Source organism: Chinchilla lanigera, unplaced genomic scaffold, assembly GCF_000276665.1.
Source record: "Chinchilla lanigera isolate Chin_1 unplaced genomic scaffold, ChiLan1.0 scaffold00040, whole genome shotgun sequence".
NCBI classification, from domain to species: Eukaryota; Metazoa; Chordata; class Mammalia; order Rodentia; family Chinchillidae; genus Chinchilla; species Chinchilla lanigera.
In genome coordinates this window covers 16,533,025-16,549,904 of record NW_004955441.1, presented here as the reverse complement: position 1 = coordinate 16,549,904, position 16,880 = coordinate 16,533,025, and the positions used below count along the sequence as shown (strand labels likewise).

Below are 16,880 nucleotides of genomic sequence, written 5' to 3'. Positions count from 1 at the left end.
TTTAGAAAGCAAAACTCTCCCACTTTCCCCTCATGCTTTTTTAAAAGAATGCCCTCCCATGCACAATTTTATCAGTGTTGTCCAAACAAAATAGCTTGCATTGAAAGTCCGTGTAGCCTCTCCGCAACTATTTTAATTCTCAGTCTGTTTCATGGTAAGCTTGTGAGATACCAGGTCTGTAAGCCTAGCAGCATCATTTGTCTCAGGATATTGTTGGATTTTCAGAGAACTCTCTATGTTGTGTTTTAATTCTTGCAAATTGCTTGCCAATTTAAAACGAGCTGCATCTAAACAGTAAGTAATTGCTTATGATAATGAGTGCAAACTAATTTGCTAGAATATGTTAATATTCACAAAGCACTTTTACACTGCCTGCTGTTCCAAAAATACTGCTCTCTTGGTTAAATGTAGCTTTTAGATAGCATCACTGTTAACCATCTGACTCCAGTCATCAGCTCAGTTGTACCTACCCAAAAGTCATATCACTGTGACTTCAGTATTCTGAGGAAAGAACAGATAGTCATGTCACTCTTTGATAAATGATTCAGAATATTTGAGAAAAAGGCAGTGAAGTCTTAATAATTAATTCTAATTAGTGATTGATGGAAGTAAGCAGACTATACTGAGTTAGAAATTGCTTGTCTTTCCCATAAGAGCAATAAAACTTAATTTAAATCACTTCAAAGACAGATGGCCTACAAACTGCATTGGAATGCAATAGCCAATTTAAAGTGAATTGAACATTTTTAAATGACCATGGATTTGGTGGTGTAAGTTTGAAGCCTTCTTTGCCTTCCTACTGGCCTATGCTCTGTGCCCTATAGATCTTTCTTAATCATTTTCATACGTGCACTGTAGAACTTGAAAGCCCTAGATTTTAAATATGGTGGTCTTTTGAGGTTGGAAACCCAGTGTTCAAAGATCTGAGGTGCCGATGGAAACCACCTTGTAATTTTAGTCCAGGAAGACAGAATTTTGTGAACCAAACACAAGAGAAGAAAGGTTTGACTCTTTCCTGCTCCACATTTGATTTTCCACTTTAACCCACACTGTAATATTTCAATCACTTCACCTTCAGAAATACTCTTGGACACAGTTATACATCTTCAGGTAGGTGGTAAAACGTGAAGATATCCTTAGAGAGCCTTTTTAAAAAATTAGTCACTTTCAAAATTCATTTCTTGTTTTTGACTCTCATTGCCTAAAAATCTTTAAGAGAGTAAACATTACCATCTTTGCATTTCAAATTTTATGCATATCCTCTTCTAACTTCACAGATACTTCTTTTTCTTCTTGTAACTGTATTCTAAAAGTATGTGTTTCAATATCTCTCAGAATGGGCTGAATTTTATTCTTATTGTCATCTTCATAAGCTTTTTATGGAGTGTGAGTTGCAGTATGAATAAACAGATGAAAGTTTTATATCTACATATATATTTTAATTTTATTTTTATTAATGTAGCTGCTACTATTCTTATACTACTAAGCATAGATTATTGCTTAAATAGAAGTGGTTTCCTTTGTGATAAAAAAGGAATAAAATAATTTATAATAAAGAGCAAAATATTACCAACACATTCCTATTAACTGCATTCTCTTTCTTATTCTATCAGACGCAGTAAACATTAAGGCTTTGTACCTAGCATGTGTTAGCTGTCTTCTCTGCTCCCAGTGCCTTAGGGTTCCTTACATTTCACTAAAACACAGCAAAGCCATCACACTTCCATTTTCCAAATGCTGCAGCCATTGTTCGTTTTCTCTTTTCCCAGAAGTTTCAGAGACTGGTCTCCTCTCTGCGGATAGAAGTACACAGCGTTGTCCCTATCCCATGATTCTGTCATAAAGAAGGAGATGTCCAGTCTGCTCACAGTGGTCTTCTACCTACCCCAGCTGGCATCCGGGTTTTATTTTTAAATATCTGCTTTGCATCAAACTTCTTACGGTCTCTTATATTTTTAGATCCATCTCTCCATCCAAGTAGAAAATTATTCTTATAATCAAATATATGCAATCATTTATTTGGCTGGCGTTTCAAAATCTAACACACTTCACATGTGTCTTTCTGAATCAAGGACATAGTATATTTTCTGAAGCCAAGCAATTATAGAAATGCAGAATGTAAATCAGGATTCAGACAGACTTGGGTTCAAATTCTCACTGCACCATTTAATAGCTGCATGATCCTGACCATGTGATTTAGTCTAAGTCTTGGATATTCAATTTTTTAAAAAATGAGGATAGCATCGCTATCCTTCAGAGCTTCAGTATTAAACAAGATACTGCATAGCAACGTATTAGTCCAGTTAGTGTCACATGGTATGTGCTTGATTAATCTTACAGAGAATAGTTGTCTTGTGTGTATGTGTATTTGTGCATAGTAAAAATAGAACAGAACATTGCAGTGTTGTTATTTTATTCTTATAAAGAAACCTTCAGAAAAGTTGGATCTATTTCAAAGTTATGCTCAAAGCAAATATCTTTTAAGGAATGGTGCTCCTACTTCAGTTTTTATTAACCTTCTCAGTATTTCATTCCTTGTCTTAGAATTTTTTCACACAAATCTGTTATGTTATCATGTACTTTCACTAACTGTTGGCAATAGAAGTGCTATTAAATTGTCTTGTACAGGACACTTCAGAAATAGCATTAGTTCCTTCTCATAAAACATCTCGCATGATAAGATTTATGACACAAGGCAGAAAAAAAAATCGCTTGACCGTTTAATAAAGGAGCGGGTCTACATAAAATGAATTGCAAATTGGCATTTTTTTCTAAATTTCTGTTTTTACAGAAAGATGTTGGATTTTGACAGAGTTGGTTTAAGTGAGCAGTGGCGGTGTGTCTTAATCCAAGCCCTTCATCAGCATGAAGACGGATGCGGAGGAGCGCGTTGACTTTATTGTCAGTGCGTGTTTGTATACAGCAACGCTGACACGTCAGTACTGCAGGACTTGCTGCAGATTAACCTCGGCATCTGTCACGCCGCTGGCTGTACGGGTGACCAGACATGGAGCTGTTTGTAGCAAAATCCCTGTGTTTGAGCTGCGCGCAGTTCTGTATCCCTCCGCTCTCACTTCATTAGCGGTGAGGGATGCATCAGATGCTAGTTGAGCTGCATCGACATATTTCACACTGCAATAAATGTAAAGCGTATGCATGGACTGCAGTTCACAGTGTTTGAACTGCCCGTGATGTTGCAGTAAGAAGTATTTTTAGATATTATTGAACACAAAATTTATATAAAGGGCTGTTTCCTTGTACGTTCTCTTCTTCCAGTCTCTTCACAAACGTCTACTTCAAACTCACTTTGCTTCTGAAAAGGCTAATATATTCCCCCTGAATGGCTTGAACTTTTCTGAAAAAGGTAACCAATCGGCAGGTCCAGGTCTGTTCCGTTATTGGTTACTCTATATCATTGCTACAGAAATAATAATATCATTAACTTCTGAAAAGATTAGCTTTTACTCATGACACAAGCATATGAATAAAAGGTTCTTTCTCGAAAGCGTATAATTATTCAAATGTCATCTTGTAGCCAACATGAGACATTCAGTCCATTAGGTGTCTATTCAGTGTAGCAGGGATATAACACTTTTTCTACTCCAAGTTTGCGAGGCCATCAGAAAAAATTTGAAAGTATAGCAATTATAAATAAGGGGAGTATTTATGCCTCCTACAACCTAGTCAAGATGCCAATGTTAAATTTAAAATTTCTGGACATTTTCTACCTATATAGAAATACTCTTTTGAGTAAAGATCATAAAAAGCAAAAGAAAAAAGATCACCTTGTATGCGGAAAGAGTTTTCAACCAAGGTTAAAAATCTTTAAATTGGTAAAATGAACAAAAATGTTAAGAGTTTCTAAAGCAACAATGAAATACAAGTCACTAACTTTCTAAATTACTGCCCCGTTTTGCAAGGTTGTAGGAATTATTTCATGAAATGAAGCAGGCTAGTTTCTCCAATTCTTAAACTTTCATGTGAAGTATGAAAAAATTAGGCAAGGTGGCCATGGCATTAGGTGAGACTAAAGGAATCAGAGTAATAGGAGTTCTTAGCTCTACTGAGTAACTAACCTAAGTCTAAAAATTAATAACAACATCTGACCAATACTGAGAAAAGGTAGCCTCCAATGTTAAATATGCATTTAAAGATGCAAAAACCCAAGTAAAGGAAAAGGAAAATAAAACCTACATCATTAGTTGAGACTCCTGGTAAAAGAGACTGACTTGGCACAAGTGATGAAGGAATTTTAAGTAGCTAAAGAGACTAGCAAATAAAATAGATTTTTAAAAATTAGCACATTAGTGTTTCGAAAATACGTTTGCAGTACATACAGTGCATCCTGGGGAGTGGGCACATTCACATAATACCACTTGTTTCTTTGTTTTTTTAAATCCTCTTCCCTCCCTCTTTTTCTAAATCTCTCTTCTCCATTAAAGATACGACATATATAAGAACCTAATTATTTCAGTGAATGTAAACATCATATGTCATGAACAGGAGCTAAGAGTAATAAGAAAGACTCTGAACCCTAAGTTTCGAGAGAGGAAGAAGGCAAATCCTCAGTATAATGTAGCAAAAGAACACCAGCCTGTAACTGAAATGTTTTAGACACTGCACCCTGTACTTAATCAGATCGAAGTGTAGATGTTCAGACAAGTACAGATAGTCCCTTAATAATGAAAAGTTCATGAAAATATCTCCAGAAGATATACAAGCTAGAAAAAACAGGGGGGAGTTTTCCATGTATGGAAAGTTGTATGTCCTATCAGAATAATAGACTAGAAATTGAGGGAACTTATTGAACTTTTACAAACAATTTATTAGATTGAGATCTAACTGTGAAAGACAGGGAGAGACAACTTGTGAGCAGGCAGTGTTTTCTTTCATTGAAATTGCCTAACAGTGGTGCTGTACAGAGTTACCGTATACATGCTACTCCACAAAACACCAACCATAAACTTGGTTCATCACATCGACTCTTGAAGACCCTCTGGGAATCAGAGGTGTGGTTAGACCCCAGGGGTCCATGAGAACTCAGTTGGCACTAACAGCTAAGTTTTTGCAACTATCCATGGGATCAGAACAGGTCAGATCGTCAGACCTCGCAGTAGGTCTGGAAGACATGGGAGCAGAGTGAGGAATTCCCCCCAGTAAGCCAGGTTATGTGAGACTCAGCTCTACCCCAGCCAAGATACCATTTTAAAATGAGAAATGAAATGTGCTTACTCAATAAGAAATTTCAATCAAATGAAACTATCAAGAAAATGGAACAGCAAAAAGCTATTATGATTTCTATGAGGTTAAGAATCATTTCTCTCAAAGATAATTTAAATAGTAATTATGCACTTCAATAAAATAAATTCCCCCTTGCCTATTGGCCCAAAACTCTTCTTCAAAGGAGATACTTCTTCATAAATATCATATATTTCATATACATTTACCTTGCTGAAAATATTATGTGTTAGAGAGGATTATGTGTTTATAAATGCATTACACATTTATATATGTTCAGAGTTTGACATGTATGGAAAGAGTTTGCTACATGGATGTCCATTATTTATTCTTCTAAAATCAAGTGCTCCTCTCTTCTACTGAAGTAATCTTTTAGAATGTAAATGGGTTCGTAGACGATTCACCTTGTTCACACCTTTCGTGTATATTTAAGAACCCCACATAAGAGCACGTGGACTGTGCACTACACAGATAGACACCATTCGCGTAACATGAGACGTGACTGGTGTTAACTGGTATGGTACAAAGTCATGACTCCCTATAATCAATAACCGGCATTAGTGGACCCATCAGGAAGCTAATTAGAATATTTCACGTTCCTAAACCACTGTGTCTCTTGGTTGTCTGATAAGAATCAATTGTGGAAAGGAGCTAGGAATATAAAACCTGTAACATTCTAACTTTTCTTTCCAGCAGATAGACCTGTACATTAAGGATCGATATCACAACAAAATAATTCATGTCAGATGTCCGTAAAATGCTAGTCAGCCGTGTCACCATCTGTTTTGGATTTTTAAACTGTCTTTTGAAAAGGTGATGATATTCAAAATAATAATCTTTGAAAGGAGAAAAATGATAAATAAGAAGAAAATAAGAATAGGTATTTCACATACACATATAACCACACACATAAATTCTCATATCAAATTAATTTAGGTTGTTGAAAATTTTAAGATAATGTTCAATTCTGTGAATACTATTTAGGAAAATGATTGCAGTAAGTAGTACATCACCTTGCAGTGTATTTTGTTTGAAAACACAATTTATTTTCCTCTCAAGAATGTTAGTTTTTGAAAATATCTCCTCTACAAACAATTCAGCTCAATAGTTTAAACTGTCCAGTGAGACAAACTGTTTCGAAGATCAAATTCAAAAACTTAAAAACCACTGAAGTCTCTTGTTCTAGGTTATATGGCTGACAGGAAAACCAAGCAAGTGGTAGGCTTCCACCAATCTGATTCAGAGAACACTCTCTGAAGACAGCAAAGTGATCTAGAGCTAAAAATAAAATAACCACAGCCAATAACCTTAAGAAATTCAAATGCTTACGCCTTGCTTCTGAAGCTAGACTCCCTCAAGCAGTAAGTGAACTTTATTAAATAGTCTCTGGCAAGGAATTCGGTAATCAATTTGCATTAGCACTAAGGGCAGCAGGGACAGGGAGAGAAGAAGTATACCATCAGTTTCTTCGAGAAAAACCTCACACTGAACAGCACTAAATAAGCTGTGTATATTGCTACTGAATTTTTACTTTTTTTTTTTTTCCAGTACCGGGAATCGAACTCATGACCTCGTGCCTGCCAGGCAGGCGCTGTGCCACTGAGCTAAACCCCCAACCCCGAAATCTAAACCCCCAGCCCCAAAATTATTAAGTATTGGATAGAACTTGCAGCTGCTCGTTAATATCATTCAGTATATTTATTTCAAAAATTTAATTGTGAAAACTTTCAAATTTTAGTTTGAAGTAGAAATGGCTTAAATAGAGCAGCTCAGTCTGAGATCAGGTCACTAGTAAATTCATATTCATTCACCCATCCATCCATCCATTCATTCATCAAAGTAGGTCACTGTAGAAATCACGGAAACTACTATGAAATGATTTGCAGGCTAAAGAGAAAACGTATGCAAAGCCTTGAGTCAGAATATATTCCAACATTTGTGTGAACGGATTCCTTCCATAGGTTAGGGACCCAAGAGGGGCTGCAGTGTCACGGTGAGAGACGCTGAAGGAGAAGTGCAAGAGGGACGTCTCTCTAATATAACCATCTGTGCACAGGCAGGAATTAGTACCCTTTACAACTGAGGGGAAAGAGGCAACTTGGCAATCACAGAGGGCGGTGCGTGTGTCTTCCCAGAGAGTAGGAAAAGAAACCGTGTGTGAGATTATGTGCAGAAGTTTCCAGAAGCTTGACAGCCTGATGGCTTGGTGGTAGGAAATAACTCATTCAAAGCAAGGAGTGGGGTTCTTTAAAAAACAAAAATAAGTAAAACACAAGGTCAAGACAATAGCAAAAGGTTGCTGCTGGAGTTAGAAAATATAAAGGCAACTCGATGTCATAATTCAAGGATAAAATATTTATGCAGGGCTGGCACTTAGGCTCATCAGTATGGTGCCTGCCTAGCAAGCACAAGGCCTGAGTTCGATTCCTGATACAAAGAAAATCAGGAAAAATAGTCCCTCAAACACTATACATTCAAGAAAAATTAGCTAAGCATTTATTGCATATAAAACACTTTGATAAATCCTCTTGGTGACAGAAAGTTTCACGCTGTCACCATGCAATCCCCAACTGTCTCTGTTCAACAAATCAGATGTCAACTGTTTAAATTTCTCTTTCATATTTCCACTATCATAAACATAGTTTATAGTGAATCACTTTCAATTTTAAATTTTGAAACAATAGCTCTTTTACTGATCGAATACCTTCCTATCTCTCCTTCGTGTAAACCTCTCTTACAAACTAATATCATATTTGATTTTAGGCAGGTTCTCTTTTGTGTTGTTGTTGTTCGTTTTTTTTTGTTTGTTTTGTTTTTGTTTTTGCTTTGAGATAAGCTTTGCCCTCTTGACCAGGTTAATCTCAAACTCATGATCCTCCTGCCTCAGCTTCCTAAGTAGCTAAAGTTGCAGACAAGTGCCACCACACCCCACCATATTTGTTTTTTGAAACAATATATCTAATTAGGACTCTATTCAAAGACCTTCAATGATTAAACCACTGTTTACCACATTCAGTAAAGAATCTTTCTCATGATGACTTTGAGTATCCATCAAATAAAATAAACCTAGAGAATTCACTTGTCTCCCTAAAAATCTCCCAGCCCTTTTTGGAGAAGATACCATTTCATAGGGTTCTTAAAAAGTTAAGAGCTAATTTTGTAAGCTGAAAAATCCATGGCTTTTTAAGAACTATTATTTCCTATCTACTTATACGCAGAGTTACATCCCTAGCTAAATACAGAGTATAAACAATGGAGTAGATATTAGGACTACTGGAGGTCAGTGTGAAAGAGATCAGATAAATTCTAATGTTATTATGTTAAAAATTCTCTGAAATGAAAATTTCCATTAAGAAGTCACAGAATTTCATAAGAAGCCTTAACATTCACTCAGAAAGGCTGAAATAAGTGTTGACATCGAATCTTGAGAAATGATCTTTTTTATAACACTTACCTTATTGAAAATATAATTTTAAATTATTATCTCGGATTCCGTAACGACAAACTAAAATATTGTATAGCTCCGGAAGTCTGGGATATGTACGCTAGCTAAGCATTACTCTGCATGCATTAGATGTTCTGTCACTTCACATTTACCTCGTGTTTTTCCTGCTTTAAAGCATGTGAACTGAAAGAGTAAATGAGGGACAAATGTCACGTTATGGATGTGAGACGTTAGATTATGTCAGCAGGTGGCCTTGATGAATTCACGCTGACATGCCCAATTAACTGTTTCCTGACTTTCTCATTGTTAAAGAAGCACTTCTGTACCCAAAAGATACATGTATACTGGAACAGAATCTAGATACTAGGTTCGTACCAGCCTAACCACGTAAGCAGATATGTGACTTTAGGTAGCAAGTCAATCCTTATATTTAAATTTCCTCAGGTGCCATGTGGGAGTAACGCTTATCCTACTTTTTATATAAAAGTAGAGAAGAAATGAAAGACGCGTCATGATAGTGATATGTAAAATTAAAAATCACTACGTACTATAAACTTACAATTTACAGCATTACTTCACTAGGGTGACTCTGGTAGAAGACATCTGAAGTCTGGAATGTGCTTTATCATATTGTTAAGTAATATCTCTAATTTTGAACATTTTGTTTATTTCATATGAAATACATAGTTGCTAGAACATAAATTTAATTAAAAGGGAAAAATAAATTAATCATTAAGTATTAGCACTTAAACATAACCACTGTGTCCTCCTTTGAAAGCAGTCTCACCTGCTGTATGTTCTGGATCTGTTGACATCTGCCTTACCAAAACACTTAATACTTAATCATCTGTGAAAATTAGCAAGCAGAAAAATATTCACCAAATAGTACTTGGTTAATAATATGATGGTAAGCATGCTTTTGATGATATGGCACTGGCTCTGAAATGCTATGGCATTTCTAATACACAGTCTGTATGTTCTTCATGTAATTTGCTTACTTGCACACGGGCTGGTGCATTTGAAATATGACTTAAATTCTGTCACATGAGAAATATAAACTACTTTCAAGCATTAACATACAAGGCGTTTGTGAAACTTAGCAAACGGTACATAGCCTCTGTATCATTTAATATTAACAGTGTTCTGCTTCATCCCTTTTATGTTCAGTCATCCCTAACCTGCTTTTCTGGGCAGATCTATGTACCAAAGTCTTTTTAACCATCAGATATAACGTATAGATTGTGGAGCTCTCTGGAGATTTTCAAGAGCCTTTGAAAATGGCTGATGAAAAATAAAGATTGGTTACGACCTCCCAAAAACCCACAAGGTTAATCAGCTATTTAAATAAATACTTACTACTCACAGGTGCGACCTTAAGCCAGCGTTGCTGAACTGGCAAACAAGTGATCATAGAAATTCAGTACATAGCTATTGTAAAAACATATGTCTGTACACACAACTTGTACACATAAGAATCCCTTTATGTAAAAGCTTTTTCCCATAAAATGGGATGTTTTCTGGCATAATTCTGACACATAGTAGTTGCATTAGGCTTCTCCAGAGAAAAAGAATCAATGTGGAATACTTCATCTATCTAATCTATCGGTCAATCTATTTATCTATCTATCAGTCATCTATCATCCATCCATCTAGTGATACACACATATATACTGATACTTGCAAGCTGTTGACCCAGGAAAGTTGGTGGTATACTCTGAAGGCCTGAGAACAAGAGAGATAATCATGTAGATTTTAGGCTGGGTGTGAAGACTGGAGAACCAGCTTTGCAAGTGATATTCCAGCTTAGTCAGGCAGAGGAGGAAGGACAATCCAACTTCCGGCCACCTTTTGTTCTGTTCAAGCCCTCAGGGTATCAAATGGTGGCTCCAGGCGCTGTGTGGCCAACCTGCTTCACTCAGTCACCAATTCAAATGCTAATCTCTTCCAGAAACACTCCACAAATGAGCCCGGAAAAATTCACTAGATTTGGGCATTCCCAGGGTCCACTCAAGTTGGCTTACAAAACTAACCCCAACAGTAGATAAACAATAAATGTATATGGCGTTTCTTCTTGTTGGCAGGCTATCCTTCCCTTACAAATTCTCCTCAAGTTCTGTTCTAAGGTGAATTAAGTAAAAATTCATATAGTGCCCTTCAGAGTGGAGGGAGGTCTTTCCCTTTCTGCTTTATATAAATCTTTGCATATATCTTCTATTAGGACTGAAAAATTATTTTCATTTCAGTCAATGAAAGAGATACTAGCCGTGAAATGAGGTAGGATTTCAATGCACTGGATTCCAAATAGATCTGTTTAGGAGGAAAAAACTCTTTTTTAAATTAAGATACTTACTGACATCATATTGGAAAGTAAAATAACCATCAGTCAAAGTAAAATTTGAAAACATAGTATGAGACCATGACAGTATTCTCAGGGGTACACAGGGCAGGGAGCTGGTTCCAATGCTGAAAAGCTTGACGGCCACTACGTGCTGCTTGTTAAATGAGATCTAAGCATCTATAGATGGGGTCTGCAGTGTGTGTTTTCTTGACATGACCAACGGGACACATGGCTCTTCATCCTCTAGTTATCACCTGTCATACGTACACAAACCTTTTCCCCAGGAAACTGATTCCTGGTGTAGTTGTTGCAGTTTGCTCCACTGTGCTGTGTGACCTTGCTGCATCTATGCGCAGCTCTTGTTTCAAAAACAAGTTGATATATATTTCTACTGCTTTTGGGAAGCCTCCAGGCAGTGTTTCCTCCTAAACTATTTCTTAGAAACTGGCAGGAAGAAATACAACCCCACTAAATTCCATGCTCATCCAATTCAATGGGAAAAAAAAATCCGTGATCTGCTGTTTGTTCTGAAACACCTGCTGGTAGATATAATGAGTATATTAAAAACAGAGCTGCTTCACTATTTCTTTTAAAATAACTCTGTCCTCCTCCTTGAACATGTTCAATTAAACCTATTGTTTGTTTGCTATAGTTTTGTGTGTAAAGCCAATACTTTATGGATATATCAACATGACCATTGTGGGAAGGTGCTGAGGTACTGGGACTAATTGCTTTTTTTGGTTTTTGTTTTTGTTTTTACAGCTGGGACAACATATATCTTTAGCAAAGGTGGTGGACAAATCACATATAAGTGGCCTCCTAACGACCGGCCAAGTACACGAGCAGACAGACTGGCTATAGGGTTTAGCACTGTGCAGAAGGAGGCTGTTTTGGTGCGCGTGGACAGTTCTTCAGGCTTGGGTGACTACCTAGAGCTGCATATAGTAAGTACTTTTAAAGTCATCACCCTCATTTCCTTTCAAATGCTAAATTTGTCTCTAGAATTGATAACTGTGCTTCTTGAATGTTTTCCTCTAGAAACTGAGACTGTGCTATAAAAAGTATGAATACCATGCAGAGATGGTGAAACCATAGACCTATTACTGGTAACATGCACTTTTCAATAGAAAAAATGTTCTTGTTTTGTTTTGCGTTTTCTGGATGTGAATCCCTCCCCCTTTTGCATTCACACAGACTATTTGGAGTGATTTTAGTGTCTTTAGACAGGCTTGCCAAATTAATAAAATAAGTTATTGCTTGGTGGATACCAAACCATCTGGCTGGAAGCAGAAGGTTGTAATATTGGTGACATCCAAAGATCTGGATTCAATGTTCTTACTTCTTTTCTTGCCAGAGAGAAAAATTGTCAAAAGTTACATGCAGTGGAAGGAAACCTTAAGGCTATTTCATGATGTGAAAGAAAATGGCAAAAAGGTGTCATTTTGTGCTCATTTTGAAACGTGTCAGGAGAATACCATGCGTTCTTGCCATTTCCATCTTGGGACTGTTCCTGTTCCTCTAAGCTCTCAGCCTCTCACAAAAATTTACTCAGCGCATAGCAGAAGACAAATAGGAGCTCGTGAATGAAAATTTTTTTCCTTTTTAATGTTACTGTAATTGACTTTCTAGTTGAGGGACTCTTCCTTCCCTCTCTGCACTCAAAGAATTACTAATGAGCGTAAGTCTTTTATCATCTCATTTCCTTGCACTGTTGCAAGGAAGAATACATTAATTACTAATAAATATTAATATTTTACTAGTATATCAAAACGACAAACTGAGAAAACAGAGTCGCATATTCAAAACCTCTGGCGTTGATGGTGTGCTCAGCGTGGAGTGCTTGCCTGGTGTGCTCAGCATCCTGGGCTCCATCCTTTCCACCAAAAACAAAGAGTTCTTAACATCACTGTTCTTTGTCTGAGTCTTTCACTTCTGCAAGTTTCGGAAGCGTTTCACCCTCTCCATTTCGTACTGTAGTTTATGCTTAAGTATAGTTATTTTCCCTGCATCTGTGATTATGTAAATGTAATTTGTTTTGTTTTTATCTGTCCCTATAAGTTCTCCCTTTACCGGTGCCCACGGCACAAAGGATACTTGATTAAGTCATCATGTTCTTTCTTGTTAGAAATTGGCCTTTGGGCACTGCTCCTAAAATAATGAGGAAAACCACCACACCCCAAAATGCTACATTAACACAGACATTGACAAAGTTTTAATTCTCAAACTTTTTATTAATTTATTTTCTTAACTTTACTTTTGCATTTAACTTTTAAAACTCCCAACAAGCTCAGTAGGGTTTCACACTGAAGACAGGGACTAAATTCATGGATAATCTTGAAAAACAAGTAAGAAGAAAACAACACCTCAGCACAACCATTATTGAACTATCGTAAATTTTCCATTCAAGTTGCACTTGTCAAAAATAGGAACTACGGGAAACTAATTTCAGCTGCCTTTCAGCAAATATCTAACAATCAAAATTGAAAGCATCTGATTTTTATGGCGTCATAAATAAATGATCAGTTGAGCTAAACTTAACTAGTGTGATACGGAGTCCCACTGCTTAAAGAAATCTCTGCTTTCACGATCTGTTTGCTCAGTTCTGATTTAGGAGCATTTCCACTTCAAAAATAAATAAATAAAAAGAAATGAAATGAGCGTTTACTTACAAAAAGAAATTACTTATTGATCCAAAACCAATTAGACTTTTAGCCTGAGAAAAGATCCTACAATGATCTTCCTCAAATCATAAGGGGCTCTGTTATTAAATTACTCAAAGTACTGGGTTTTTAATGGTCGAAAAGTTTTAGTATGCTAGAATATTTATTTTTTCCCAATTCTGATCTGGGAAAGCAGAACTAAAACATAAAAGAAAAAGATAAAAAGAAAGAGAACATCAAGAAGGCAAAAAGGCAAGGGAAGGGAACTGGGTCACAAGATGATACCTATGAGTGATAGAATCAGAACTATTCTTAATACTAGAACTTAGATTTGGGATTATTTTTATACCTTTGAAGTTCATCCTGATTTTCTCAAATAAATTCTTCTAATTTTTCAAGGTGCAAAATCAGCACTTTGGCAGGCTGCAGCAGGATGATTGCAAGTTTGAGCCCAGCTTGGGCAACTGAGCAACTTCCTGCTATTTAGCAAGACCCTGTCTCAAAGGAAAGCATAAAAGGGGGCTGGAGATATAGCTCAATATGAAGGCCTGTGGTTCAATCCCTGATACTGCCCCCAAAAGTCAAATAAGACTCTTATAATTTTAAATTATTACTTTTTAAATTTGGTTTATTGAATATAAGTGATTTAAATATTAACCTGATTTGTATAATGCATGCTATGTTTCATTTTAAAAGTTAGTAATTTGGTTATCCATTAGCTGCCAGAAAAATTTCCATACACCTTCTAAATTGGCAGAGCATAAACTATGTATAGATCTTATTTTAAAAATCTTGGTTTCATTTTTATTAATAAAATGAGGTAAAACCCAGGAAAATTGATTGTGTCTATTAAAAGATACTCCATTCTTGCTGAAATGTATAATGCTATTTCAACCAGATAATGTTTAAATTCTGATTGGCATATAATTTTAATGAAGATTTGAATATTTGACATTGTTTATCATCCTGTTTTTCAGAATGATCAAGTTTGATTTCACTTGAAAATGTAATCACACTTAAATTTTGATTAATGGTACTCTTAAAAATATAAGAACTTGAAATAAAAAGGCTTTTGAATGAAGTAGCCTAGTTTTAATCAGTGGATTTATTTGTTTTATTAATATGGGTGCTGCCACTGTTAAGGTGAAAGCTATATGGTGTTACTATTGAAATTGTAGGGTCTTGTCAGATGAAGGGATGACACACACAGGAAGTGAGATGCGACTAGTTAATATAAATCTTAGAACTAGTGCTTTCTGAAAGAATAAATTATTTAATTAAATATTGAAAATATTGTGGCTGAGATTTTCCTTAAGCCCTCAACATTTCAAGTCTAGATAAAAGGACAGACGAAATTTGGTTTCCATATAACTGAGAAAGTAAGATAATTTGACAATACAAAAAGTCATAACACTTAATATATGCAGTTGTATTATTGAAAAGTTTCAACTTTTTGTTTGATTTTTAGTATTTTGAGACACGGTCTCATTCTGTAGCCCAGGCTGGCCTCAAATTCATTAAATAAATCCTCCTGCCTCAGCCTCTCAAGTGCTAGGATTATAGCCATGTGCGACCATGACTGGCAAATGTTTCAAATTTTAATTGATGTTTTTATAAATCTTCAGCTAAGAATCAATTATGGTAATTGATGTTTTAAAGAAAGTCTATGGTGAAAATTTTTGTTGGATAAGGATAATCTCTTCATATCATCCTCCTTAGTTGTAGCTCATTTTTATAGTGAATTATTTTCCAGTTATTGCATATTTGTCTATTACTTCCAAGTAGATACAAACTTTATGGTGGCAGAGAACATGATTTGTGAAAATACCGTTGATTAGTAAGAAGAATAATACTGGAATGAAGCTTTCTGTAATTTATTCCAGGACACACCAAAAGCCTGCACAGTAATTTTTATGGAGCAGTGAATCTGGCCTACGCCTATGTTAAGCTCTGTGAAAATAAATTAACTGGGCACTTAGTACCTAGCTCAGTAAATATCTCTTGGGTGAATGAATAAAAGGCATCTGGCATCCTTACTGTCATGTGGTTTAGATTACTGATAGAAAATATTTTGTCCCAATGAGACTAGGATTTCTCTGTCTCGGTGTTTCTTTATTTCTCCTTATTGCAGTTTAACTTTCTTATTTACATGTTATGTCTAAGAACAATGGGCAAATGATAGGATTTTAAGATAAGGAATATAAATTACTTGTAAACTGTAAAGTGTTCTACTACAAAATTTAAATTGGTAATGTTGAGGATTATTTGATCAATATTTGAAAAAAGTAATTTCTTAGGAACAATCAACAAAGAATTGAACTAAATTTTATTTTATTAGATACATCGTGAAAATTTATCAAGCCTATCACTTCTGAGAAAACTTCTCTCACATATTGTTCTGGTGATGCTAATGGGAGCTTACACCTCTGATTTACAGAAGGAAGCCACTGCAAATACGGGCTCATACACCGTATGAATATTAAAAGACCCATTGGTCTGACCAGAGGAGATTTCGCGGGTCTGGTGGGAGGGTGAGTGAAGGGTGTTCTTAGAAATCCTTTCATCTTCGGAGCATGAAAGAGCATTGAAAATTTGATTAGTGAATTGTTGTACATATTTGCCTTAAGTGTTTCTGCTTTGTACTTTCCTGGGCCAGAAGCTTTATTTTGAAACCAAGCTCTTAATTGATTTTGATTTAGAAATATACCTTTTGATCAGCATATTTAGGTATAGACGAGAAACATAATGTATTTATAATGAAAATTACCTGTCCCAAAATAACTTACCAGTGTTGCTAACATGTGAGATCTTTCTCATTTCTCTCTTCCTTTATTCATTTACACTATTTGCCTTCTTGCTATAAGATGTAATCATAAAACGTCTATTTAAGTCTGCAGTCATACATAGTACAGACCTGTACAAACAAGATAAAACCCCATTACTGTCTACAGGCTCTTCTTGAATAGAAATTATGTTTTATCTGGAATATTCTTCCTAACAAAAAGATGCACTATTTTATAAGCATTTCATGATGCCATATTATACTTAAATTCAACTCTGTGAATGATGTGTAGTAGATATTTTGCTGGTTTTGTTTTCCTCTTCTTACATGAAAAATTAGAAAGCATGCAGCCAAATTAGCTGAAAGGTAAAAGAGAAGTAAAACGAGAAAAAGACTGACACAGCAGCACCTTTCCTC

General features: G+C 35.8%; 1 protein-coding gene across 8 annotated transcripts in view; it reads left to right on the top strand.

Annotated features, from left to right (window-relative positions):
• The window catches only part of Nrxn1 (neurexin 1), a 947,027-nt gene that overhangs the window by 628,099 nt on the left and 302,048 nt on the right, over positions 1-16,880 (top strand). For all 8 annotated transcript variants that reach the window (XM_013517619.1, XM_005391018.1, XM_013517621.1 and 5 more), the window contains one exon: positions 11,784-11,965. In XM_013517619.1, the coding sequence (XP_013373073.1) occupies positions 11,784-11,965 (182 nt within the window). The remainder of the gene's footprint in view (positions 1-11,783; positions 11,966-16,880) is intronic.